Here is a 24,385-nt window from a genome sequence, read left to right as displayed (position 1 = left end):
CACTGCTAGCCAGCTATAATAGCAACACATTGTGGGTCACATGAAAGCTGCCCCTCCCCAACTCATTGATAAGGATAAGGCGATTACGAGGTCATCATCCTAATAAGCTGGGGTCACCTTTCACATTCACACGTGTCAGTCAGGTGATGCCAAATCCCACTTGCAGTATGTATTTAGGTCAAACCAAAACCAGCTCCATAATGGTCCATAATGGTTTTACAAAAACAGGAGACAGGAATAAATAGTAAAAAAAAAGTTTATTGTGAAAGTAAAACATTAGCTTCCTCTTTACAGTGGTTGTCTAGAACTTGAACTCCTTGTACTTTTTAGCGCCGCCTCGTGTGTCCTGGGGCTGAGCCTTCCTCTTCTTTTGCTGAAGGTGACATTGACATAATTACCTTCTTCATCATCATCATCTTCATCATCATCTTTGTGCATTACCTTCTGTTTTGCTGCGTGCTCAGCCACCATGTCGCTGAAGTCCTCTTTTTCCACCTGCGCCTGCTGCTCGCGCACGTGTTCTTCATACTTCTGGGTCATGGCCATGGGGTCCAGCTCCAGCTCCTCAGGTGCCAGTGCCACCTCCACACCATGCGAGTCTCCCCCGCTGCCAGTTTTGCGGCTCACCGCGGCCTACGTACGGATCAAGCATGCGTGCTATAAGAAGGACGGCCACGTGGATGGCATTTGGTGTTTGCAATCCAGTACATACTCTACATTGCCCCCACACCTATTATGCCATAACTGCAAAAACATGCTTAAAAATTAGCTATAGTAGCAAATGACTGCCACTCCCAATAAGTAGATATTTGACAAGAATCTTGACATTTCTAATAATAACATGCACTCGTAACGGATCATTTTGTAATATGTATTAGAGATGCGCGGTTTGCGGGCACAACCGCGGAGTCCGCGGATTATCCGCGGATCGGGCGGATGAAATTAAAAAAAATTAGATTTTATCCGCGGGTCAGGTCGGGCGATTGAAATAAAAAAAAATTAGATTTTAAATAGATTCAGGCGGGTGGCAGTTAAACCAATTCGGAAATATATATACATAGTTAAATGTTGTTACCCACATACGAAAAACGAGCAGGCACCTGCTGCATATGCCACAACAGAAGAAAAAAAAAGAAAAGAGATGGACACTTTTACGGAGCGGAGAAGGGACGCCTCGCCGGGGTCCGGGATCGAGGCCCCTTCCCCCGAGAGGGCCCCACCGGGAGCCGTAGCTGAGGCGATCCGCGAGAAGGGCCCGACGCACGTCCAGGGTCACCACCGCGCCCACCGCACCGACACCCCGCCTCGTCCGCCTTCGCCGCGGCCGGCGTCACGCGCAGCAGGTAAGCAGCTTACCTGCCCGCCACCCCCGTGGCCGGGGGCTCGTAACAGGGGTCACTCCGCGCGCTCCGCCCGCGCAGCTTACCTGCCCGCCACCCCTGTTGCCGGGGGCGCGTAACAGGGGTCACTCCGCGCGCAGTGCGCTCACGAAAGGGGTGGGGCTCACCCTGGTTGATATAGAGAGCAGGACGGTGGCCATGGAAGTCGGAACCCGCTAAGGAGTGTGTAACAACCCACCTGCCGAATCAACTAGCCCTGAAAATGGATGGCGCTGGAGCGTCGGGCCCATACCCGGCCGTCGCCGGCAGCAAGACGCGCTTGGAGGTGCGCTCAGCGCGGCTCCCATATGATTGCGCACTGGTGTGCGTCTGGGTCGTGACAGCGTGGCACGCGAAAGTCTGTGCTGCATTGGATCAGTCTCCTTTCTTTAACAGGCAAAAGCTTTATAACCTCACCATACCTGCCAACTTTTGAAATCAGAAAAACCTAGTAGCCAGGGTCCAAGGGCCGCAGGCCCCGGTAGGTCCAGGACAAAGTCCTGGTGGAGGGTTCAGGGCTTCGCCCCCCGACGCAAAATGATTATTAGCATTCAGACAGGTTAAAATGTTGCTAAAACCATCACTTTTCTATCAGTCACAGTGACTTTTCAAAACAAAAATATTACAGCAAAAATCATATGGGTTGATTGGCATGTTTATTCTGTAAGCTAACTTCAATAGTTTGAAATTATTTTGACAGTTAATGCCAGTTATCCTGTCAACCTTTCACAAGACTTCAATTTGTTGATTGAAAGTATAAACAGTATAAACACTTTTTACAGTAAACAAATGGTAAAACAGTACTAAACAATTCCATTAAAAAAAAAATTGGTGTCATTATTAACTTTCTGTCCAAGCTTGTATAATCTACTGCCTTGTTTAATTGTAAAAAATATTCTGTGCCTAAAATTCACATTTCTATCACAATTATCATACTGTAAACATGGTAAGCTAACTTCATTAAAATTAATAGTCCTGTCAATAGCATGGAATTACAATTCAAATGTAGTTTTTTTGTAAGCCTTTCAAAAGAATTCAAAATATGAAAAATTAATGAAAATTAAACTTGAAAAGTGGCACATCACATCTCTAATGTAATCATTTGAACTTTTCAACAGAAATAGCACTGCAAAAATATTAAGGACATACTTCTGTATTTTGGTAGTTATGCTGTCAACATTTAACAAGATTTCTTCAACTTGGACTTGAAAGCATAAATAGTATAAACACTTTTAACAGTATGTCGTGCTGTGAAATACAGCCGACAGGATTGCGCACCAAACACGAAGCAAGGCCAAAGTGCATGCATGGTACAGGAGAACAAAGGACTTCTTTCATTTAAGGTTTGTGATAAACCATCAAACTCATTCGTTAAAAGGACTCTATAGTAATATAAAGCGAATTTTTCTGGACATTATCATGCAAGAAAAGTTTATTTTTGGGACCGCGATCACCGCGTAATGATTTTTAAAGGTTGCATTACAAACATTTAACTGTCCCATGTGATCAGCCAGTGCGATTGGAAGTCCATGCTCAATTATTGCCTCCGTAAATAAAACTTCGGCATTTATCACATCCAAAGAATCTGTTTGGGCGACGAAAAACGTTGAAAGTTTTCCACTTGTATCGCTAGCAACGGCATTAGACTTGTGTTTTTTTGTCCCAACGTGGTCTTTTACATCGCTAATTCCTCCGTGTCCGATCGAAAAATCTTGTCTGCACAAGGTGCAATTCGCGTAGTTTTCACCCTTTTTTTTTTAATTAATGAAAAACCGTATTTTTTATCACTGCAACCGTAACCCGGAATAGGTTGATGAAAACCGTACGAATTACGGGAAAACCGGAGTAGTTGGCAGGTATGCCTCACTAATGCCTTGCATCGTCTATATTAGATATATAACAACGGGCGGGTGCGGGCGGATGGCGGGCGGGTGCAGTTCTGATCAAACGTTACATCGGGTGGATGGCGGATGGTTGACGACTTTCTGATGCGGTTGCGGATGAAATAATTGCCTATCCGCGCATCTCTAATATGTATTCATTTTATACCTTCTTTATGAATACAAAAGTCTGTGTTGTAATAAAAATAAACTACACAAATCAATTTACATTTGAAAAACATGGTAAAATACCAAAAAAAGATCAGGATATGAAACTAGTCTTAAGGACTATTTAACTAAACCATTATGAGGGTTATGTATTTTCAGAAAGCTAAGAACCACGGGGCAGGACATGTATCTCAAGTATTTAAGCTTAATATACCACATTAACACAATATATATTTATCATTTTCATAATTTGATTTACAAATTTAAGTATTTCACATTCTCACAAAAAAGCTGGTTATTTTTAATTGAGGCGGGACGTCGGTACAACTTCCAGAAGTCTTGCGCAGACTCCAGAAGAGTTGGCAGCTATGGGATGGACAGGAAAAAAAGGCTCTACTCACGGCCGACATATCGTAGATGTGCGTGGAGGCCATCATGGCGGCGCCCACTGGGCCCGTTCGTCTCTCAGGAAGGACAGTGAAGAGTTGTGGCGTTTCATTGCTGCAAGGACAAGAACACGGTCAAACAGAGGGACATGATGGGAATGATAACAGGGGCCGTTTCTCACCCATCCATGGCCTCCTCGATCTTCTTCTTCCTCAGCTCGATGAGTTCAGGAGTCTCCATGCCAGCGGGGACGGACGAGAAGCCTCCGGGCGTGATCAGACCGCTGAAAAGACGCCAACGTGTCATCATTACTGTGACATCACGTCATAACCTTTAACCTCTACCTGTCTGCCGGTGTAAAAAATCCCGTCTCATCCGGTTTCTCCTCGTCGCTCTCCTCCTCCTCCTCCTCTTCTTCAGAAGACTCTTCGTCAGACGGCTCCAGCTCACCCCACGTGGAGCGGTCCACTTCCTCTTCCTCCGCTTTGGCCTGCTCGCACAAAGCAGCACATTTGATGGCATCTTACCTTTAAATTTCTCAATAATCAGGCTCGCGCAAGACTTACCTGGAAGTCTGCAGAGTTGGTCCCGAACACATCGCCATAAAGCGGTTTGCCCAATTCGTCTACTGGGGGTTTCCCCCAGCCACCAGCATGATAGCCGAATGTGCAGTTCTGAGGAGGTGGGGGTCAGAGCGTCAGAAGACATTTAAGAAGCTTTTCCAAACAATCATGATAGTGGCTATTACCTCCGGGATGGGTGAGTTCAGTCCAGGGATCTTGAGGTTCGGGTAGGAGGGAGGGGGGCCGTACCTCTGCATTGCAATCAGCCAGGGGGGCGGGACCTTGTGGGAGTTCTGGGGGAAGACACAAGTGTGAGCAACGTGACAAGTGTTCAACTTTTTCGCTGTGAGACAATGCTGCAGGCACTCACGGGTCCAACCGGCATTCCCAGCGCGATGCGAAGCTCATCGGAAAGGTCACCTGGCTTCTTCTCCTTCAGACGGGTCTCAAACTCTTTACCCTACACACACAAACACACTCAGAAACCTTGACAAGCAGTGCAGCAGGTGCTTGTCATGAGCGTTACCTCGTAGTAAAGATCTCCATGGATGGTCAACTTGGGCTTGATCTGCCACTTGAAGAATGCGTCGTGAAGTTTTTGGTAGTCTATGTCGATCTTCCCCATTTTGGGACGAACTTTCTCCCTCATTTTGGTTTTCATGGTTTTGGCGTCTTCCTGAGAGACGCATAGAAGGGTTTGCTCTCATCACCCCTGAGATACTTACACAAAAACGTCACTCTCGACCAGCCTACCTTCTCTTGCAGGGCCTCTCTCATTTCCTGAATACCGGTCCGCCTGATAAATTCCGGGAGTTGGAACGGCGGTTTCTCAATGCCCCTCTTCCCTTGCAGGTACTTGCGCTTGAAGCACCAGTGGCGAGGAACTGGAACCGTGTTCCGGGTGGCCTTGAGGTGGACCAGCAGTTTGGGCTCCTGTGCAGTCACATCGTGCATCTCCACCACATCTGGGCGGGCCACCAGCTAGGGGCAGAGCAAGGCGGTCGTCAAGTAAACTGACTGCGGCTGAGGGTCAGAGAGGTAGGGACGAAGTTTACCTGCTTGAGCTCAGCCACGGTGAGACGGTTCATCCTCCTCAACTTCTTCTTAGACAGTTTGGGAACATCTGACCGCAGTTCCTGTCCAGGAGAAACAAACATCTTCATTGTGGAACAAACTGATTTGCAGCTGTGAAAGACAAGGCCAGAAAGTCAAACCTCGTCGCTGTCGTCGCTGTCTTTCTTCTCCAACTCAAAGCCTTTCTTCCTCAGGATGGGCAATTCTTGCTTTTCCGCCTTGTCTGGCTCTTTGTCCTTCTTTAGGTCGTCAGTCAGCTGCCAGTCAAAAAGTGTCATGAAGCTTGGTGTGACAGCAGCCAATCACATGTGAACTCACCTTGAAGGCATCAAAGACGCGCTTGAAAAAGATGTAGTTGGGGTCGTAAATCTCTGGCTCCTCTGTAACGTACTCTATCTCCACTTGGGTTTCATCTTCCTCCTCCTTCTCGCCGTCGATCTGCTCCTTCTTCTCCTGGGCACGCTTGTTCTTGCTCTTCTTCTTGCGGTTCCTGCGTCTGCGGTTTTTCTGAGGAAAAAAACAGCTGTCATCACTCGCAGTTGCAAGGAGACAAATATTCTGACAAGAAGACTCACGTCCTTCTTGGACATCCGATTATCGTCTTCTTCCAACTCAGACGCTGCGCGTGAAGAGCTGTTCAAGTTCATGTCTGCGCTGCTATCTTCTTCTACTTGTAAAGGGGACAAACACAAGACAGCATTGACGGAAAAGCAGCAGCCAATCGCTGCTGGTATGGGCGATATGTCCTAAAATCTAGACTGCGATATATATTGCTGCCTCTTGCGATAACGATGTGTATCAATCATGATTTATAATTTGGTATGTAAATGAAAATAGAACCATTTCAAAATCGGCTTCTAAGGCTTCTAATTTAGCTGATAACAGATCTGATATCATATTGCATAATGTATTTGATTGTGGCAGTACGCCACGGCAACATATTAGCAACCACTCTTTAAAAGTCAGGTTTTTTTAAGTGAAAACAAAATAAAATGTGTTATAGCATCCAGAAGAGGACACACCAAGTTTGACGCTCTTTTTAGATTATATTGCCAATCTTACTGTATGCTAACAACGAGCCCTATTCCAACAACAATTTCCTCTCTGCACATACGTCCCAGTGTTTCACCCCTAGACACACAACAGCACTTCCTCATTCTCCGCAGACAGTGTGTGTTCACAGGTCACGGGAAAAAAATGGTAATTGGATTATACTTGTATAGCGCTTTTCTACCTTCAAGGTACTCAAAGCGCTTTGACTTTACTTCCATATTCCCCCATTCACACACTGATGGTAGGAGCTGCTATGCAAGGCGCTAACCACTACCCAACAGGAGCAAGGGTGAAGTGTCTTGGCCAAGGACACAACGGATGTGACTGGGATGGCAAAAGATGGGATCAAACCCGTAACCCTCAAGTTGCTGGTACGGCCACTCTACCACCCGAGCCACGCCGTCCCCAAAAAAGAAAAGCATAACACACTAATATACACATTAACGCCAGCAGGTAGTTATAGTACGAATCGATATACATTAGGGCTGTCAACCTCAACACGTTAACGTATGTGATTAATAAAAATAAATGATTGTGTTATCAAAAATTAATCACTTCAGGTTAAGACTTCACCCGGAAGACGCAGACATTTGTTACACAGTCTGATCGACGTCCCATTGGGGTTGTGAGTTTTTCCATGCCCTTATGTGGGCTCTGTACCGCGGATGTCGTTGTGGCTTGTGCAGCCCTTTGAGACACTTGTGATTTAGGGCTATATAAATAAACATTGATTGATTGATCGCAATGAGAGGCAGTCAATTTCGCTTCAAAACAGAACTTTGGATAAAACTAAGGTAACTTGTTGGTATTGCAGCAACAAACTTTTTTTTTTTAATCATCGGCACACATCAAGTTTGAAATACCATCTTAAAGTAAAATACATACTCGAAGATGGTGTTGTCAATCCTCTTAGTGACTTCTTTAGTAAACAAGCTACTAGCGACAAATCCAATGACTTTTCCCAGGGATATAAGAGACTTTTTTGTGTCTTGGAGACTCTGGTGAAACTAAGCAGCAGTCACCGTCTTCAGCAGGTAGTGACGGCTGCTGCCGGTCAGCTGGTGCTGCTGCGCCCATAGCTACATGCTAGCATGAATGCTAGCTACATCGACATGAAGCAAAGGAGAACGCTCCGCTGTTAAGTTAAAAATATACCTTTGCAAGACGGACAGTCATATCTTAAATTTGTGAAGACCAAGTCCTGCAAGAAGACGTCATTTATATCACCACAACTGATCTGTTGTACATTGAAGAGGCACACTTACAGCAAGGATGAACAAATTGTAATACACAAACAAGAGTATCAACTTGCAACTACAGACTAAATGTGAATTTATTTTTGCTTCCTGGAGAACGTTGAACATCTGCAAGTAACCACAACGAGCTGGGGTTGCATTGTACCAAAAAAAGAGATCAGTATTGTCATCTGAAAAAGGTAAACACAACAAAAGAAGAGTAAATGGTGCACTATGTTAAGTTGTTTATGAGTGTGTTTACTACATTAACGATAAGTATCTTGTTTGCAAGATTAATGCAAACTGCAAAGACTCAAAATGTGCACTTGTTTTTTACTATACTTATTTTCACCAAATTTTCAGCAAATCAATGACTTGCAGTTCAGTAAAACATTTAAACAACGTTCCTGTATGACATTCTGTCAACTAAATTGCAGTTGTACCCAAAAATAATAATTTTATTTTTGCAAGAAAATAACCCGTGATTAATCATGACTAATCACAGGTAGGCCTGGGCAATATGGCCTAAAAAAAAAAAATCCCAGATTTTTTTCACAAAAAAATCGATTTACGATTTTTCCCTATTTTTTTTTTTTTAAAGAAACCATTGAATACAAATGACAGATAATTCAAAACAAGTTTTTTTTTATTTGATCAAAAACTTGTAGTTTGAAATGAAACTGCATCTTACTCTTGGCAAGATTCTAATTAGTATAATGTTATATACAGATATAAAAAATAACTTTTTATGAAACTATTTTCAAATACCGGTAATTAAATTAAGAGCTTCTTTTGGAAAGAAATATTTCTGTTTGAATAGAATACTTCTGTTAACAAAAATTTATTATTGCACATTGCATGGAAATAAACAATTTCCAACATGGGGATCAATAAAGTGCAAACTTCTGTCTTGAATAACATACTCCTGTAAATAAATATGTAGATTATACAATGTATCCAAATAAATAATGAAGTAAAACATTGGGAGGACTATAGTGTTTCGGTAAGTAAATAAAGTAAACACAGCCTTTTTCATACACACATCTTGGCCGTGTGCAAAGCGATTGCTTTAATGATCGCTCTACGCATTGTGCTTCTTTCTCATCATACATGGTTTCCTCAAACATACCTGGTGTAATCAATTCCACCATAGTAAGGTGATTTTTAGCCTGTAGTCGTTCTGTTGTTACGTCTTGTTCGCCTCGTAAAGAATTGTACTTCTCGCACTCAGCTGGAAGCTTTGGTTTAAGATGCTGGAACAAGTTTGTTGTGCAGATGCCTTTTTGAAACAAACTTTGAACCGTGTTGTCATTTGTTCCACGCCTGTTGCTGCAAAACCAAATACTAACAACACGTTTCTTTTCTTTGAAACAAACGTCTTGCTCTCCTTTGCGTTAGCATTAGCCATGTTTTGCTATGTGTGCCGCTAAAGTTAAGTTAATCATTTTTAATGGTAAAACGTAGTTTTTACCACTGGATTATCAAAAGACGTACTCATTACAGGAAAACCGTTGTTGTTGGCAGGTAGGGCAAAGATACGGATCAAGATTTTAACACACATTGTAGGTAGGAAAAAACGAAGAAAACCGGAAAATATTTTTTTATATTTTTACAGAGATAAAAAAGACGGATTTCTGACTATAGACGGAAAAATCACATGCCTGAAGTATAGAAAGAAGGATACCAACCCGCAGGGTCCACATGCTGCTCCTGTCTGATCTCCTTCAGCTGGAGGATCTTTTCCAGAGCCTGAGGAATCTTCGGCCCTCCAACAATCATCTCCTCGCTCTGCCAGATCTTCAGGAAACATCACACTTTTAGTTGGGTGCCAACTAATTGAAGGCGGGGTCTAATTTAGGCAGGGCTGCTTACCTCCCTGTTGTCGTCCCCTGGGGGGAGAGGTACTCTCTGTCTCTGACTAGGCATCATACTGACACCCGGGGGTAGCGGACCGCGAGGATCCAAACTCACTGTGAAGCAGACACACAAGCAGGCGGTTAGAGCGTGAACAGCGTGCTAAATAACAAATCTCATCTACATACTTCTAACCGCGGTGACAGGGGGCAATGCCCTGCCAATGGGTCCCTGCTGCATGTGAATCATCTCCTGCTGGCGCTCCTGTTCCATCAGCACTGCGGCCTGAATCAAAAAATGTCAAAAAGTTATATGATGTAGCCACATTATCTTCATGCTAGCTTGCCCTCTCACCCTCTTTTGCTGCTCCAGCAGCTCCTGATTATCAGACAGCCGACCATCGTGCTCCTCATGCTGCATCACAATGGCCGCCATCTGCAGCTGGTCATCTTGCAACAGACCCGGAGGAGGCATGTGCATGACAGGAGGCGGTGGTCCACCCGGCATCATGCTCATTGACGCGTGCAGCATGCCCCCCATCACAGGCGGCATGGACTGGATGCCAGGCATCTGTGGAACAATACACCCATGAGTCAACACTTTAATAGTACGGCAACACGTGATAATTGGGGAAATTTACCAGGGAGCCCACAGCTTTGTCATCATTCGGTTTTCCCACCAGGACACCAGTCTACACAGGGGAGACATTAAGTAACAATACAACAGAACACAAGCCGTCTGTCCTTTTTGATGTAATTTTACCTGAATCATATAGCCTTTCAGTCTGTCAATCAATTCTTCCCTTGGTCCTGCAGACCAAAACAAGCAGAATCAATTGGAGCCATATGAACCTTAGTGCTGGTAATATCAATGAACAAAAATGATCGTCTAAACTTCGTGGAAGATAAACAATATAACAGCTACCAAGGCAATAATTTCATTAAAACCCACGTTTGTTTTAAGTTGCTTACGCAACTCTTAGATTATTACACAAAACAAGCCAAGCGACTAAGCTAGCGGAAAAGTTAGCATCGTTAGCATAGCAAGCCTTAGCTAAATACAAGCCCTGTTTTCGGCACTTTTAAGTAATTGTTCTTTTTTTTCTTACCCAACGTGGGCGCACCAATCTCGGCCAGCTTGGTTTGGAGCTCTGAATGGCTCCACGAATTTAAAGCCGCAATCGCACACCCCAGGTCAGCTTGGCGACCATCAGCTCCCGGTGGCAAGTCGGACGCCATGTTGGACAGTGAACAGTAACAACGGCGCCGATGTGACGCGTTTCATGATGTGCGGCGCACTGCCTTCTGGGAAATGTAGTCATCATGGATGCGCGTAAAGACCTTTTATGATTTTGTATTTTGCATTCTTGCCGGTAGATGTCACTGTAAACACGTTTTATAAAGCTTCCGTTATTATTACACAGTTTGAAAGATGCACAAGTATTTTATCCATTCTACTACGTCCATGTTCTTTTGAGTGTTTTTAATGACGTGTGACAAATGTGTCGTACTACGTTGTAACGATACGTGCCTACGTTTTTATTTTATTAACATTACATATCAATGTTACAATGTTGCAGCATGTACACATTATGTTACGCTAAGATACCATTCGAACGTTCACTTCCTGTTGTGTGCTTGAATTGTGAAGTGCTTAGAAAGTAACAAAACTTTACAAAAACACCCCCTCCCTGTCGTGCCAGCAATTACTGCGCATGCGCACACCTTTGTTTCAAACGTGCACGGTAGAAGCAAAAGGGCGTTTCTTCTTTCCTGATCTCTGCTGCGTCCCAGCCAGAAAGACGACCACAGAAAGGTAATATTCACACTTTTCACCTCGTTAAGAACTTTTAAGGAAGAAGTAGACGCGACACATTTTTCTTTATAAACACAGTTTCGCTTTGTCCATTGGTGGGACACGTTCTTGACGTGCACGACGTACCGTCAGCGCGCAGCTGCTCTGGCGTGTTAACAGCTGGATGCAGGGCCACGCCCACTGTGACCTGTGACCTTTTATCTCCCTGCAAATGTGTGCGTGTTGTCAAACATAATTATCCTATTTTGACTGATAAGTAGAAATTGACTCTCACTGTGATGTGTTCCAGTGTGTGTGTGCGTGCGTGTGCGCGCGCGCTTGTGCGTGTCTGTCTTGTTTGCATAGTCATGCAGGAGGCGTGGTCTTGATTGCACCATGGGTAGGAAGGGTTGAATACTTGTCAAGTTAGTGTGTGATTGACAGCAGCTCTGCGACAGGAAGTGAAACAATAAATGCTTGTGGCCTACTGGTGTTTAGCTCCCAGAACCTTCCTTGCACTTTTTAAGAGGGTTCCTCTGCCCTTTGTTTTTCTTCTTGTTTACCTTTAGGGTCAGCGGTCTGACTATTGTATTGCCCAAGATCCTGAGGCGCGGCTGTGCGGGTACTGACCCGTTCATGATCCACATCAGAACCTGACACACTCACCATGGTGGAGCCCATATGCGCCACGGGTGTGGCGGTCCGGCTGCGCAATCAATGGGACCGCCAGGAAGGTTTGGGCCAAAACCACAACGCTGTCAAGTTTCTGGGTCAGGACTACGAGAGCCTGAGAGCACGCTGTCTCCAGAGTAGGACGCTCTTTGAGGACAACCTGTTCCCCTGCGCCACTTCTTCTTTGGGCTTCAACGAACTCGGCCCAAGGTCGTCCAAGACACAGGGCGTGCGCTGGATGAGGCCCACGGTGAGAATGTTGGCCGAGTACTCAGAACCTCCATGCCTGCAAGAGGCGTGACATGTGTGCATGTTGTCCGTAAGGGGGAGACAAATTTGACAGTTGCACAGGTCTTGCACGTTTCATTGCACTTTGACCGGGCACGTCTTAGCATGTTAGCGTGACACGGCTGTACATATGCACGTTATGAATAGATAAGTGCATGGACATGTCACATGAGCGTCAAGTGTTGCTTGGTGAAGTCAAGCGTGTGCACGTGTGCTGCAACATAAATAGATTCTTTTTTTAGCTGCAGTTCAAGCTCAGCAGAAAAATTCTTAGCCCTAGCATGCAAAAGAAGTGAAACAATTCTACCATCTTATTTTGATAATGCGAGTGTGTGTGTGTACGTACACAGGAGTTCTGCAAGCGACCCTCTTTCATCGTGGACGGGGCGACCCGAACTGACATCTGCCAGGGTGCTCTGGGTGAGTCCAGAATGGTCTGTGGACATTTTTCCCAAAAATGATCCAGTATGATTGTCAATATTGAAGTAGCTCATTGGGTCCGCTCTTTTGTGAGGCAGCGCCATCTATAATTCACGTCTTCTTGCTGCGCCCCAACCACACCAACCTCACTTACGGTGCAAAATAATTGAGCTAGATTATTTACAAACAAAATGGTTGTAATGCCTGCAGTGGGCGCTATTGTAGCAGAACCTCCAGGTTCTGTTACTGCTTCTTCCCTCAGGCCATAAGACTCTTGAACGCATCATAATAATCCCCTCAATTCCCCCCAAAAACGGATGAACTCGCTGGAATATAAAGACAATATAACATACATCCATAAACGTGGATGCATATGCAAAAGTGCAATGTGTTTATCTGTACAGTAATCTATTTATTTATATCTGCACTTTATTGCTCTTTAATTCTGCACTACAACGAGCTAATGCAACGAAATTCCGTTCTTATCTGTACTGTAAAGTTTAAATTTGAATGACAATAAAAGGAAGTCTAAGTGTAAGTGTCTAAGTCTATTGGTCGTCACGCGATTATACCTGGTTAGGTCATCGTGTGTATGCGTGTGTGTATTTGTGTGTGTGTGTGTGCATACACAGGGGACTGCTGGCTGCTGGCGGCTATCGCCTCGCTGACCCTAAACGACACCGTCCTGCACCGAGTGGTCCCGCACGGACAGAGCTTTGAGCAGGGATATGGTGGAATCTTCCACTTTGAGGTGATTACATGAGAAGACCAGCGGGAGATGTGGGGGGCAAAGGTGAGAAAGGTGTCTCAGAGACAAATGAATGAGGACGTTCACTCTGTGTCAAACAGTTCTGGCAGTTCGGTGAGTGGGTGGAGGTGGTGATTGACGACCGTCTGCCCGTGAAGGACGGCAAGCTGCTCTTCGTCCACTCAGCGGAGGGCGGCGAGTTTTGGAGCGCATTGCTAGAGAAAGCCTACGCCAAGTAAGACAAGCGACGAGTCCCAAGCTTGTTAAAGAAGTCATGTGTCGACGACTCTCCTCTCCCGTGTCAGGTTGAACGGCTGCTATGAGGCATTGTCCGGCGGCAGCACGTCGGAAGGTTTCGAGGACTTCACGGGCGGCGTGACGGAGATGTTTGACTTGGACAAGGCGCCCTCTGACTTATTCAGCATCATGGGCCGCGCCATCGAGCGAGGCTCGTTGCTGGGCTGCTCCATCGACGTGAGTCATTGATGTGTGCTTGCATTACACTTGTCCGCTTTCGTGGCTAATTTGCGGCCATCTTCAATGTTGTGCGGTAGATCACCAGCTCCAGAGACATGGAGGCGGTCACCTTCAAGAAGCTGGTCAAGGGACATGCCTACTCTGTGACAGCTGTGGACGAGGTGAGCACTGTAAAGGAGAGGGTCCTCGCGAGGGTGACGGCCGCCTTCCACTTTAAGGGGAGAACAGGGAAGACATGTCCCCTGCTCTTTTACAAATAACAGTTTTTAATCCCCTGCACGTTTTAATGCTACAAAAATAATATGTAACACTGTTGAATGGAGACAAGTCAAACACTTGTGCCAGGCAAAAAACCTCCGCTTAGACAAAAGATTGTCCCTTTAGACCGCCCACAAGCTCATTGATTAGCTCTCTGGCGCTGCCTTCATGCCAATGTGACAATGATTGACAGTACGCAACAGCTGACCAATCAGCGGTCACATATGAGATAAGGGCCAGTAGCGATATTTGCGATAACATTTTTTTTTAAATGGTTGCTGTTAAACTGCAGTGAGATCATAAACTTTTCCAAACACTGCTCTAGTAATATCACTGGTGTAGTTAGCAGTACATTATATCGGAGCAAGAAGAGAACTGCTTAAATGGGTGTGGACTGGCCATCGGGAGCTGTGAAGCAAAGATGTGTTGTAAAATGTCAATTAATAAATGACAGGGTGCTTTGTATAACATTTAATAACAGAACTAATCACCTTATCAGGTTAGCGTGCACAATCTTGAATTGAAAAACAGAAAAAAAGTGGGTTTGGCCCCCATGGATCCCAGAAAAAAATAGTTGTACATATCTCAGTTGTTTTTCTTTATTGTAAATTTTCTTATTTTGCACAAAAAAATAAATAATTTGGCAACATTAAATTGGGCCTACTTTGTGAATGTGAGTGTGAATGTTTTGTCCATCTGTGTTGGGCCTGCCATGAGGTGGCTACTTGTCCAGGGTGTACCCTGCTTTCTGCCCAAGTGCAGCTGGGATAGGCCCCAGTCCCCCCATGACCCTGAGAGGCACAAGCGGTAGGAAATGGATGGATGGATGAAAAAAATAATTTATCATTTATTCTTAATATTCCCAAACATGCATCTAAATAAGTTTGAGTGAAATAGTGTTAAAATAGTTTTTACACAAATAAAAAATAAATAAATATATCAAATTATTCAAAACACTCCCCCTTCAAGCCTCTGTCCCTGTTTTTAAGCCGGTTTCGTTCCTGGTCTTCCATCATGTCCTCTTTTACTTCAGGTGGTCTTCAGAGGAAACCTGACCAAACTGGTACGCATCAGGAACCCGTGGGGGGAGGTGGAGTGGACCGGCGCTTGGAGTGACAAGTGAGACTTCTCACACTCACACACAGGAATTATTATGTAAGAAGACATTCCGGGTAGTGGAATGTTCTCACCATGTTTTTAGGCGAATGCAGTTTCCATCTTTCCTTGTAGTTCCAGAGAATGGGATAGTGTTGACCGCGGAGTCCGGTCTCGGCTACAAAACCGAAGCGAGGATGGCGAATTCTGGTGAGTCAACTAGTGCATTAGACTATGTTCACACTGCAGGTCAATTCACATTTTATTTGTCCTTATATGACCTGTATTGGATTTTTGTTAACAGCACTAGTACAATATTTTCAAATCCGACCAGGCCTCTTTCGTATGTGTATATAAATCTGATTTTTTTTTTTTGATGCGGCTGCAGTCGCTTTTCTTCGCCAAAAGAGACAGGAGCAAAAATAAATGCTGGACAAATGAGACAAAAACAGTCAGTGGCGAAAAATATGTTTTAGAAGTGATTGAAATATAGGAAGACTTACGTTAATGTCCCACCACTTTTCCTCCTCACCCAAAAGGTGCACTGCAGTCTAACAAACTACCAAAGCTAAAATTATTGCCCTCTTTCTTCTTTAATTTTCTATGTAAGGTAATTAATTTGACTGCCATTGCACAAACCCCTTAAAATTACCTACATGTGCCATGACTGACACCAACAGGAATTGTTGCCATGTTTACTTCCTTACAAACCAGTTTCTGAGTCAGTTCATATCAGATATAAAAGTGGAACCTTAAATGGTTCTTGAACAGAGTTTATGAATAGAAAATTTCTCCATAAGAAACAATGTGAACATGAGTAATGGGCTCCAGCCTTGACAAAAGTTTATATTACACTTTGAACACAATGTAAAGTACTGTACAGTACTGTATATTAAACATGCATAATAAGGTTGGAGATGGTCCAATATTTTTTATTCTACATTTAAAATACTTTCTTGTAGTCTACAAACATGTAAAGGTGGTGATCCCAAATACACAAAAACAGTTAAGAAAAGTTGGTTTTGCTTAATAGGAACACTTTGATAACAAAGCCGAAACAACAACAACAACAATAAGATAAACCAGGGGTCCCCAAACTACAGCCGGTGAGACGTCCCAAGTTGTAAAAAAATATATATACTGCATATATATTTTTTAAATATATATCGTTTTTTAATCTGTCCTGTCCAGCCACTCAGGCAAATCATATTGTTGATGTAGATGCCTGTATCTGCTGTACAGATTTAGAGAAGCAGGAGGGGATAAAAAAAAGGGAAAAAAATACAAGAAAAAAAAAAAAAGAAGACAGGGGGTAATTGTGGGGACAAGACAAATAAATATATAAATATATATATATATATATATATATATATATATATATATTACAGGGGAGCACAATATGTAGGTCCTGGGTTCAACCCTCTGGCTTGCGGTCTTTCTGTGTGAAGTTTGCATGTTTTCCTTGTGACTGCGTGGGTTCTCCCCGGGTACTCCGGCTGCCTCCCACCTCCAAAGACATTCACCCGGGAATAGGTTGATTGGCAACTCTTAATTGGCCCTAGTGTGTTAGTAGCCCTGCGATGAGGTGGAAACTTGTCCAGGGTGTACCCTGCCTTCTGCCCGGGTGCAGCTGGGATAGGCTCCAACACCCTCGTGACCCAGAGAGGGACAAGCGGTAGAAAATGGATGAATGGATATATATATACACACACACATACATACACAAATAGATAGCCGAGCCCCCAGCCAAAGGCTTTCAACCCAATGTAGCCCCTGAGTCAAAAGGTTTGGGACCTCTAAGCTTAACTGCCCTGCTGACGCACACACACACACACACACACACACACACACACACACACACACACAAACACTGTCACTAGATCTGTGGTACACTCACAGTTTGAAATCACAAAACTCCTTAACTTTAACAGCAAGGTCGCTACAATTTCTTGTTGGTTAATCTTTATTGTGCAGCGACAGAAAGGGGCAGGGGGGAGGAAGCAGGCTTGACAACCCTGTGGATACTTCCTGAATGTTTCAAACCACTTGCCCTTTGCTATCTTTGGACTCACATCTAAACTAGAAAAACATCGTAAAAAGGCTTAAAACACTTAAAAGCACACAAAGGGGCACAGTAGCTAACAGAAGCACTAGCCCATTGGCAAAGATTGATCAGCCTGCCCACAATGGACGTTCTGCTGGCACAAAGTGGCTGCCCTGCAGGGAGTGCCAGGCATGCAGTGAGTGGTTGAAATGTTCATACAACAAAGCATGTTTTGTACGGTCTGTGGTTTGTAAATGGAAACGTTTTATGAGGGGTCAACTATATAAAAAGTTTGGGTTTAACAAAAAATCTGAAATTGGACATCACACCCTACAGTGTGAACGTAGCCATAGCTTCCGTGAAGCTATGTCATCTCACCTTCGCCTCCCGCCACAGGATGTCCTTCAGTGACTTCCTGCGCGAGTTCTCCCGTCTGGAAATCTGCAACCTGACAGCCGACGCCCTCCAGCACAGCCAGCTGAAGAAATGGAGCTCGTCGTTGTACCAGGGCGAGTGGAGGCGGGGCAGCACAGCTGGAGGCTGCCGGAATTTTCCGGGTATGGGCGGGTTGATGGGGTCAGCTCAAATAAAAGCTCTGCTGACTACTCTTTAACTTTGGACCTCTGGCCTCCAGCCACCTTTTGGCTGAATCCACAGTTCAAGTTGTTGCTGCAGAATCCCGATGCGCCGGGCCACTCAGAATGCAGCTTTCTGGTGGCCCTCATGCAGAAGGACCGCAGGAAGAAGCGACGCGAGGGCAAAGATATGGAGACCATCGGATTTGCTGTCTATGAGGTCAGTCACCGCCCACAAAGGTTCCATCCAGACTTCCTGTTTCACCATCTCATCCCGTCCTTTCTTTGCAGGTTCCTAATGAGGTATGAGCTTCCCAAGTCATTCCGTTTGCATTCCACGGAACAAAACGTTAAGGGACTTCTTTTGCAGATGAAAGGACAGTCGCGTGTCCACTTGAAGCAGAATTTCTTTCTGACCCATGCCTCCAGCGCTCGCTCCGAGCTCTTCATCAACTTAAGGGAGGTCAGCTCTCGCTTGCGCCTGCCGCCTGGAGAGTATATCATTGTGCCGTCCACGTTCGAGCCTCACAAGGAGGGCGACTTCGTCCTGCGGGTCTTCTCAGAGAAGCCCGCCGACTCAGAGTGAGTAATAGAAGTTCTTATTGCCATCAGACAGAAAGTTAACATGAAGCGTTTGTGGTTCAGGGAGCTTGATGATGAAGTCGTGGCAGAGCTTCCGAGCGAGGTGAGCGTAGAATATCCAGGATCCTTACACCTCGCCAGCATTCCTGACTGTGCTGTTTCTTCTAGAACTTTCTGGATGAGAGTCAGATCGACTCGGGTTTTAAGAGCCTCTTCAGACAGCTAGCTGGGTCGGTAAGTGACTTAGGTTTGCATGTACTAAAACACCTGCAAACTTGATGGATAGCGCATGCAAAGCAGATCTGCTAAACTTGTGCACAGAGGACTGAGAAGACTGAGCGCAATCCATTTAGCACGTCTGTCTTCATAAATATGCAGAATATATGCTGATTATCAGAACGCCCACAATACTGGGAGGAGGAGATGCAAATATAACTGTTTAACACATGCATTGTGATTAATCAAGACTAAAACTGTACTCCGGCAGCTGTTTTGTGTCTATATCTTGACATCCAAATCGCTGCCGTTGTGTCTTTGGGCAGGACACTTCACCCTTGCCCCCGGTGCCGCTCACACTGGTGAATGAATGATGAGTGAATGATATCGGAGGGGCCGTAGGCGCAAACTGGCAGCCTCGCTTTCGTCAGTCTACCCCAGGGCAGTTGTGGCTACAAATGTAGCTTACCACCACCAGGTGTGAATGAATGATGGGTTCCTGCTTCTCTGTGAGCGCTTTGAGTATCTAATAGAAAAAGCGCGATATAAAATCTAATCCATTATTATTATTATCATTATATTTAGTAAGTCTAGAACGGACGTGCAAACTGGCAGTTACGCAGAAATAGTTGTGAGAAAGGAGGCGATCGTGCTGCAGCTCCGCTCCACGTATGCTTGTCGACATAAATGGACTGTCGGAAATAAAAATATTAGAGATACAGTATTGTCTATTCAGCAATGTCATTTTTTAATTTTATAGCTGTTAGATGACTCAAGGAGCTGATTAAAACACGTTAAATTGATAAGTTTGGTGTCTGCTGCCGTTTTTCAATTACGTTTGTTTTTTCAAATAGATATATAATATAAATGTTTTGCAATATGCCTTTTCTTGCGTCTGGAACATTCCAACGGGCGCTCGCAGTTACTGCGAGCATCTCCCAGGGAGCACCTTCATTGCGCTAACTAGGTGGGTTCAATTGTACAAACGTTTGTAGATGCACTGCAGGACTGCTTCTAAAATGGTACATGTCTGAAAACATAGCAAAACCCCACAGATAGGAGCATGATAACATGAATGTGCAGTAAATTAGTGTCTCCATGGTGAAAGCAGCGTACTACATGCAAAAACCTCATTTACCCCCCTGCTTGGCACTCAGCATCAAGAGTTGGAATTGGGGGTTAAATCACCAAAACTTATTCCCGGGTGCGGCCACCGCTGCTGCCCACTGCTCCCCTCACCTCCCAGGGGTGGATCAAGGGTGATGGGTCAAATGCAGAGAATAATTTCGCCACACCTAGTGTGTGTGTGTGACAATCATTGGTACTTTAACTTTAACTTAAATAGGGCGGTCCGCACCAGTTACCATTTGTACAAGCAGTCTTAGTAGATCACACGCAACACGCCCACTAATAGTACACACAACTGTATAGTTTGCACACCCTGTTTAGCGCGTAGTATTTGAATCTTAGTAGATCAAGACCTACGTTTTTCAATTCTTGTCTGACCTTTGACGTGACCAAAATGAATGCCGTCTGTCCTGCCAGGACATGGAGATCAGCGTCAAGGAGCTGCAGACAATCCTCAACCGCATCATCAGCAAACGTAAGTAACCTAACTTTGACACAGCTGCTTTGCGGAAGTGAACCTCTTTCCCATGGCAACAGATAAAGACCTGAAGACGGACGGCTTCACCAAAGAGGCGTGCCGCAGCATGATCAACCTCATGGACGTATCCTTTCTGTCACGTTGGCTCCGGGTAGACACGCCCGCCTCTATATTTCCTCAACTTCTTCACAGACGGACGGCAGCGGAAAACTGGGCCTGGTGGAGTTCCACGTGCTTTGGGAGAAGGTTAAACGATACCTGGTGAGATCTGACACGCACACACACTCTGACCTTTAATCACATTATGCACTCTCCTGCTCCTGACCAGACCATATTCAGGAACTTTGACCTGGACAAGTCGGGAACCATGAGCTCCTACGAGATGAGAATGGCGCTGGAATCTGCAGGTGCACCGTGTCGCCTCTGCACGTCAAGTCTGACTTAAGGCCATCTTCTGACCTTTGCCTCCTTTCTCCAGGTTTCAAGCTGACCAATCACCTCTTCCAGCTCATCATCCTTCGATACACCGAGGCTGACATGAGTGTAGACTTCGACAACTTTGTCACATGCCTGGTCCGCTTGGAGACCATGTTCAGTGAGTGTTGACTGACTCTGGCCCCGCGTCCCCCGCGCACATCCTGATCAGTGCTCCTTGTTTCTATAGAAACGTTCAAGGTGATGGATACAGATACAGACGGAGTCATATCGCTGGACTTCTCTCAGGTGAGTCCTGCCTAAGCCCGCACACCAGGAGTGTAGTACCAAATTCTGGGCCCCATACACAAGACTCCGAAAGGGCCCACACCTAACTTGTGACACCTCTGTTTCTAACTTTGAGGGTCTTTGAACGCACCACACTTATGTGCAATGAGATGCAAAAGTGCAACTTGTGCATACATTTATCCTTTGCTCCCACAGATTTATTGTAAATTTACATTTCTTTTATCATATTATCCTGGTTCGAAAATGTTTGTGCTGTGTGAATGCTTAAAATTGAGCTTTGATGACGCTCTGACGTCTGTGTTGAGTACAGTTAGGTTTGCTGCTATCTAGGTGGAACGATCATTTTGTATTTTTGATAGGGTGTGTAGTTAGCCTGACATTCTTTATTTGATACAAGCAACATTATTACTGAACTTTCAGTGATATATTTATTTTATATGAACAGTTATGACATATTAAAATATATATATATATATATATTACATTGAAATGGCAAAAATAAATCTTTAAGCTTTACAAAAGCCCAGGGGCCCTTCTGTGTTTGGGGCCCCGGGACATCTCCACTTGGACGCCAGTGACGCTCACTTCTTTTTGCTAACTTGTTTCCTCCTCCCTACTTCCCCCAGTGGATCTCGCTCACCATGTTCGCCTAGACTTAAGTGGGCGGAATCTGCAGTGCCTTCTCGATGACCTCACGGCACCATGCGATGTGCCATTCTCACCTCAAGGTGCACTCAAGACACACCTCCGATCAACACGGCTGCGGTGAACACTGTTTTGATTGACATGTGTGCCAAACATTCTTTATGGTTTGTCAATTTTTTAATGTCGACCTTATGAAAAAGAACATGAGCGTGCACTAATAAATAAAACTTTTATGAAAAAGCCAAACATAGAAAAACAATGATATCACACTTCAATAAAGTCAAGAAATCAACAATGTGATTGGATGAAGTGGAACTTTGACCTATGGAATGAGCAAATATGGCGGTTCAGGCCTAGATGTTGTTGTTGTTGTCCATTCTGGTCACCATGGAGGAGATGAGCTGCTCCAGCTGCTTTGCCCTTTGCCTGCTCGTCTGGAGAACCTCCTCGTGGTTGGCCTTCTCCTCACTGTTGTAGTCCATCACCGCCTGGTTGGTGATCAGCGACAGGGCAAAAACCCGCATGCCGCAGTGGCGAGCCACTATCACCTCGTGCACCGTGCTCATGCCTGGCGAGGGGACGGAAAGGAGCGGGGTCAACCAGTAGCCCCAACTTGCTAACCAGCCAGCTTGTTGTCACTCACCCACAGCGTCGGCGCCCAGCTTGTGCATCATCCAGCACTCTGCGATGGTTTCGAAGGATGGACCGCCCAACACGCAGTAGACACCGTCTTTGAGGAAGTCTCCAAAGCCCAGTTCCTGGCCCACATCCGCCGCCAGCTGCTGAAGCTCGCGGTCGTACGCGTCGGACATGCATGGGAAGCGCGTGCCGAACCTGAGCACCGCACGCCAAGTTTAGTCAGAAAAGGGCAAAGAAAGGCTTCGCTGGCGCAATATTCCTACCTCTCGTCGTTGGGACCGGTGAGAGGGTTGATCCCCGAAAAACCCGGCATATTGATGTGGTCTTTCATGATCATGATGTCTCCCACCTTGAAGTCCTGATTAAGACCCCCTGCCGCGTTGGTCAGCATCACGGTGTGGACGCCCAGCAACTTAAAGATGCGCATGGGCAGCGTGATCTGAACACAACAAACCATAATTACTAGTGTCAGCGCGCAAGAGCCTGAAAGCACTCCACAATGCACACACCTTGTGGATGGCGTAACCCTCGTACAGGTGGAAGCGGCCCTGCATGCAGACGCACGGCTGACCCTTCAACTGTCCGAAAACCAGACGGCCGGCGTGACCGTGCACTGCGGGGGGACGGGCGAGAAGTCGGTAAGATGCCAGGCGACCGTTAAATATGGCGAACGAAGTGCCTCCACTCACCTGTGCTCTGCGGAAAGTTTGGGATATCCTTGTAGTTGATGGCCACCTGGTCCTTCAACATGGCCGCAAGTCCGCCAAGGCCCGAGCCGCACACGATGCCGATTAAGGGCCGCACGTCAGTCCGAGCCAGCAGCCAATCGGCCGTGGCCTTGCAGTCCTCATAAGTGTAGCTGCAGCGCAGGAAGAGGGGCACATGTTACTTTGTGTTCCCTCAACATCGCTATAATGTATTAACTGCGGTTCAGCTAATACATTACTTTTTATCTAAGTATTGTCGCTTTTTTACGTTCTTGGAGGACAAAAAGACAAACATTCACTTAAGTCTGCGTCATATATTTAAATATAGTTAGCAACTTTACCCTAGTGCAGGTTTTTATTTTTTTTAAGTTAAAAATTTTTTTAGGCATACGTAATATAAGAAATTGAATACTACAGTCGTATTGTCCATGAAATGAAACAATGCTCCTAAATTCAGTACAGTATGTGTCTTAGCTATTTTCTAACATGTCTACTGTATTGGATTAAAACGAGAGTAAAGGTAACTGTATGGATGTTATTTCATGTCTAGAGTGCTGTCATAATGTTAAATAACATATACAGAAGGTTGGAAACAGGTGTTATATGCTTTAGCTACGAAAATATTCAATGAATAAATAATTTTCAGAAATTAATTTACCATTAATTAAAAGAGATTATGTATATCAGATAAATCACATTTTTGAATTTGGACTAATCCCCAATAACCTGGCTATTACTCGCTTGCACAATTTAGATTCATTAAAAAACTAAATAATTATACACAAATGCAATTTACGCATTATTTAGACCGCTCTAATATACATGTATACAAATATTCATAAAAACATATATTATATATATAAAATATATATTAGTACTATCAAAATTAATGAGTTATTTCATGTGATTAATCACAAAAATGTCATATTTTTGTGATGACTACAGTCAGGGATCAAGTCAATACATACGTCAGTGCAAAGATGATTGAGGTGTGCTTGTTGGCGAATTTCACTTAAAAATAAACCCTGACTGGACTTTGGACAAAACTCTTAGCAAAAACAATAACCCTGCATAGACCGGCGCATGCGTGCAGGTGATGTCTGGCTTACCTGTTGGTAACTTGTGGAAACATGACGCAGTCGAAAATAAGCCACGTGGTGCTGCTGACAGCTGCTTCTGCCCTCGTCTTTTCCTCAGCCCTCGTGCTCTTGTCTATTATATGTTTGGAAATCCCCACTCCCCACCCCTTTCACCGCCCCCGAATGACGCACTCTCATTGGATCACAGGACACACCTTAACACA

At 44.8% G+C, this 24,385-nt stretch overlaps 3 protein-coding genes across 3 annotated transcripts; 1 reads left to right on the top strand and 2 right to left on the bottom strand.

The window, feature by feature from the left end:
- Nucleotides 1–238: 238 nt before the first annotated feature.
- On the bottom strand, nucleotides 239–10,892 carry sf3b2 (splicing factor 3b, subunit 2). Its single transcript, XM_061960507.2, has 21 exons — nucleotides 10,702–10,892; nucleotides 10,356–10,402; nucleotides 10,234–10,284; nucleotides 9,948–10,163; nucleotides 9,782–9,878; nucleotides 9,612–9,709; nucleotides 9,428–9,536; nucleotides 6,027–6,121; nucleotides 5,770–5,958; nucleotides 5,592–5,708; nucleotides 5,433–5,513; nucleotides 5,131–5,358; nucleotides 4,904–5,053; nucleotides 4,748–4,837; nucleotides 4,563–4,670; nucleotides 4,381–4,488; nucleotides 4,159–4,304; nucleotides 3,996–4,097; nucleotides 3,829–3,928; nucleotides 442–633; nucleotides 239–373 (listed from the first exon to the last, which is right to left on the bottom strand). The coding sequence occupies exons 1-21, from the start codon at nucleotides 10,829–10,831 to the stop codon at nucleotides 302–304; spliced, it is 2,526 nt and encodes an 841-aa protein (XP_061816491.1). The 5' UTR covers nucleotides 10,832–10,892; the 3' UTR covers nucleotides 239–301.
- Nucleotides 10,893–11,201: 309 nt separating this feature from the next.
- On the top strand, nucleotides 11,202–21,982 carry capn1 (calpain 1). Its single transcript, XM_061960509.2, has 22 exons — nucleotides 11,202–11,408; nucleotides 11,957–12,309; nucleotides 12,698–12,767; nucleotides 13,400–13,518; nucleotides 13,617–13,750; nucleotides 13,821–13,989; nucleotides 14,070–14,153; nucleotides 15,284–15,369; nucleotides 15,481–15,555; nucleotides 17,786–17,946; nucleotides 18,024–18,184; nucleotides 18,256–18,267; nucleotides 18,335–18,546; nucleotides 18,610–18,649; nucleotides 18,715–18,780; nucleotides 20,308–20,365; nucleotides 20,428–20,492; nucleotides 20,561–20,629; nucleotides 20,697–20,775; nucleotides 20,847–20,963; nucleotides 21,033–21,091; nucleotides 21,718–21,982. The coding sequence occupies exons 2-22, from the start codon at nucleotides 12,055–12,057 to the stop codon at nucleotides 21,742–21,744; spliced, it is 2,118 nt and encodes a 705-aa protein (XP_061816493.1). The 5' UTR covers nucleotides 11,202–11,408; nucleotides 11,957–12,054; the 3' UTR covers nucleotides 21,745–21,982.
- On the bottom strand, nucleotides 21,952–24,311 carry pnp5a (purine nucleoside phosphorylase 5a). Its single transcript, XM_061960516.2, has 6 exons — nucleotides 24,192–24,311; nucleotides 23,065–23,234; nucleotides 22,885–22,988; nucleotides 22,639–22,814; nucleotides 22,380–22,570; nucleotides 21,952–22,304 (listed from the first exon to the last, which is right to left on the bottom strand). Exons 1-6 carry the CDS (start codon nucleotides 24,212–24,214, stop codon nucleotides 22,090–22,092), a joined length of 879 nt encoding a protein of 292 aa, XP_061816500.1. The 5' UTR covers nucleotides 24,215–24,311; the 3' UTR covers nucleotides 21,952–22,089.
- Nucleotides 24,312–24,385: the final 74 nt, after the last annotated feature.

Source organism: Nerophis lumbriciformis, linkage group LG05 (genome assembly GCF_033978685.3).
Source record: "Nerophis lumbriciformis linkage group LG05, RoL_Nlum_v2.1, whole genome shotgun sequence".
NCBI lineage: Eukaryota > Metazoa > Chordata > Actinopteri > Syngnathiformes > Syngnathidae > Nerophis > Nerophis lumbriciformis.
This window is presented reverse-complemented; position numbering and strand designations above follow the sequence as displayed.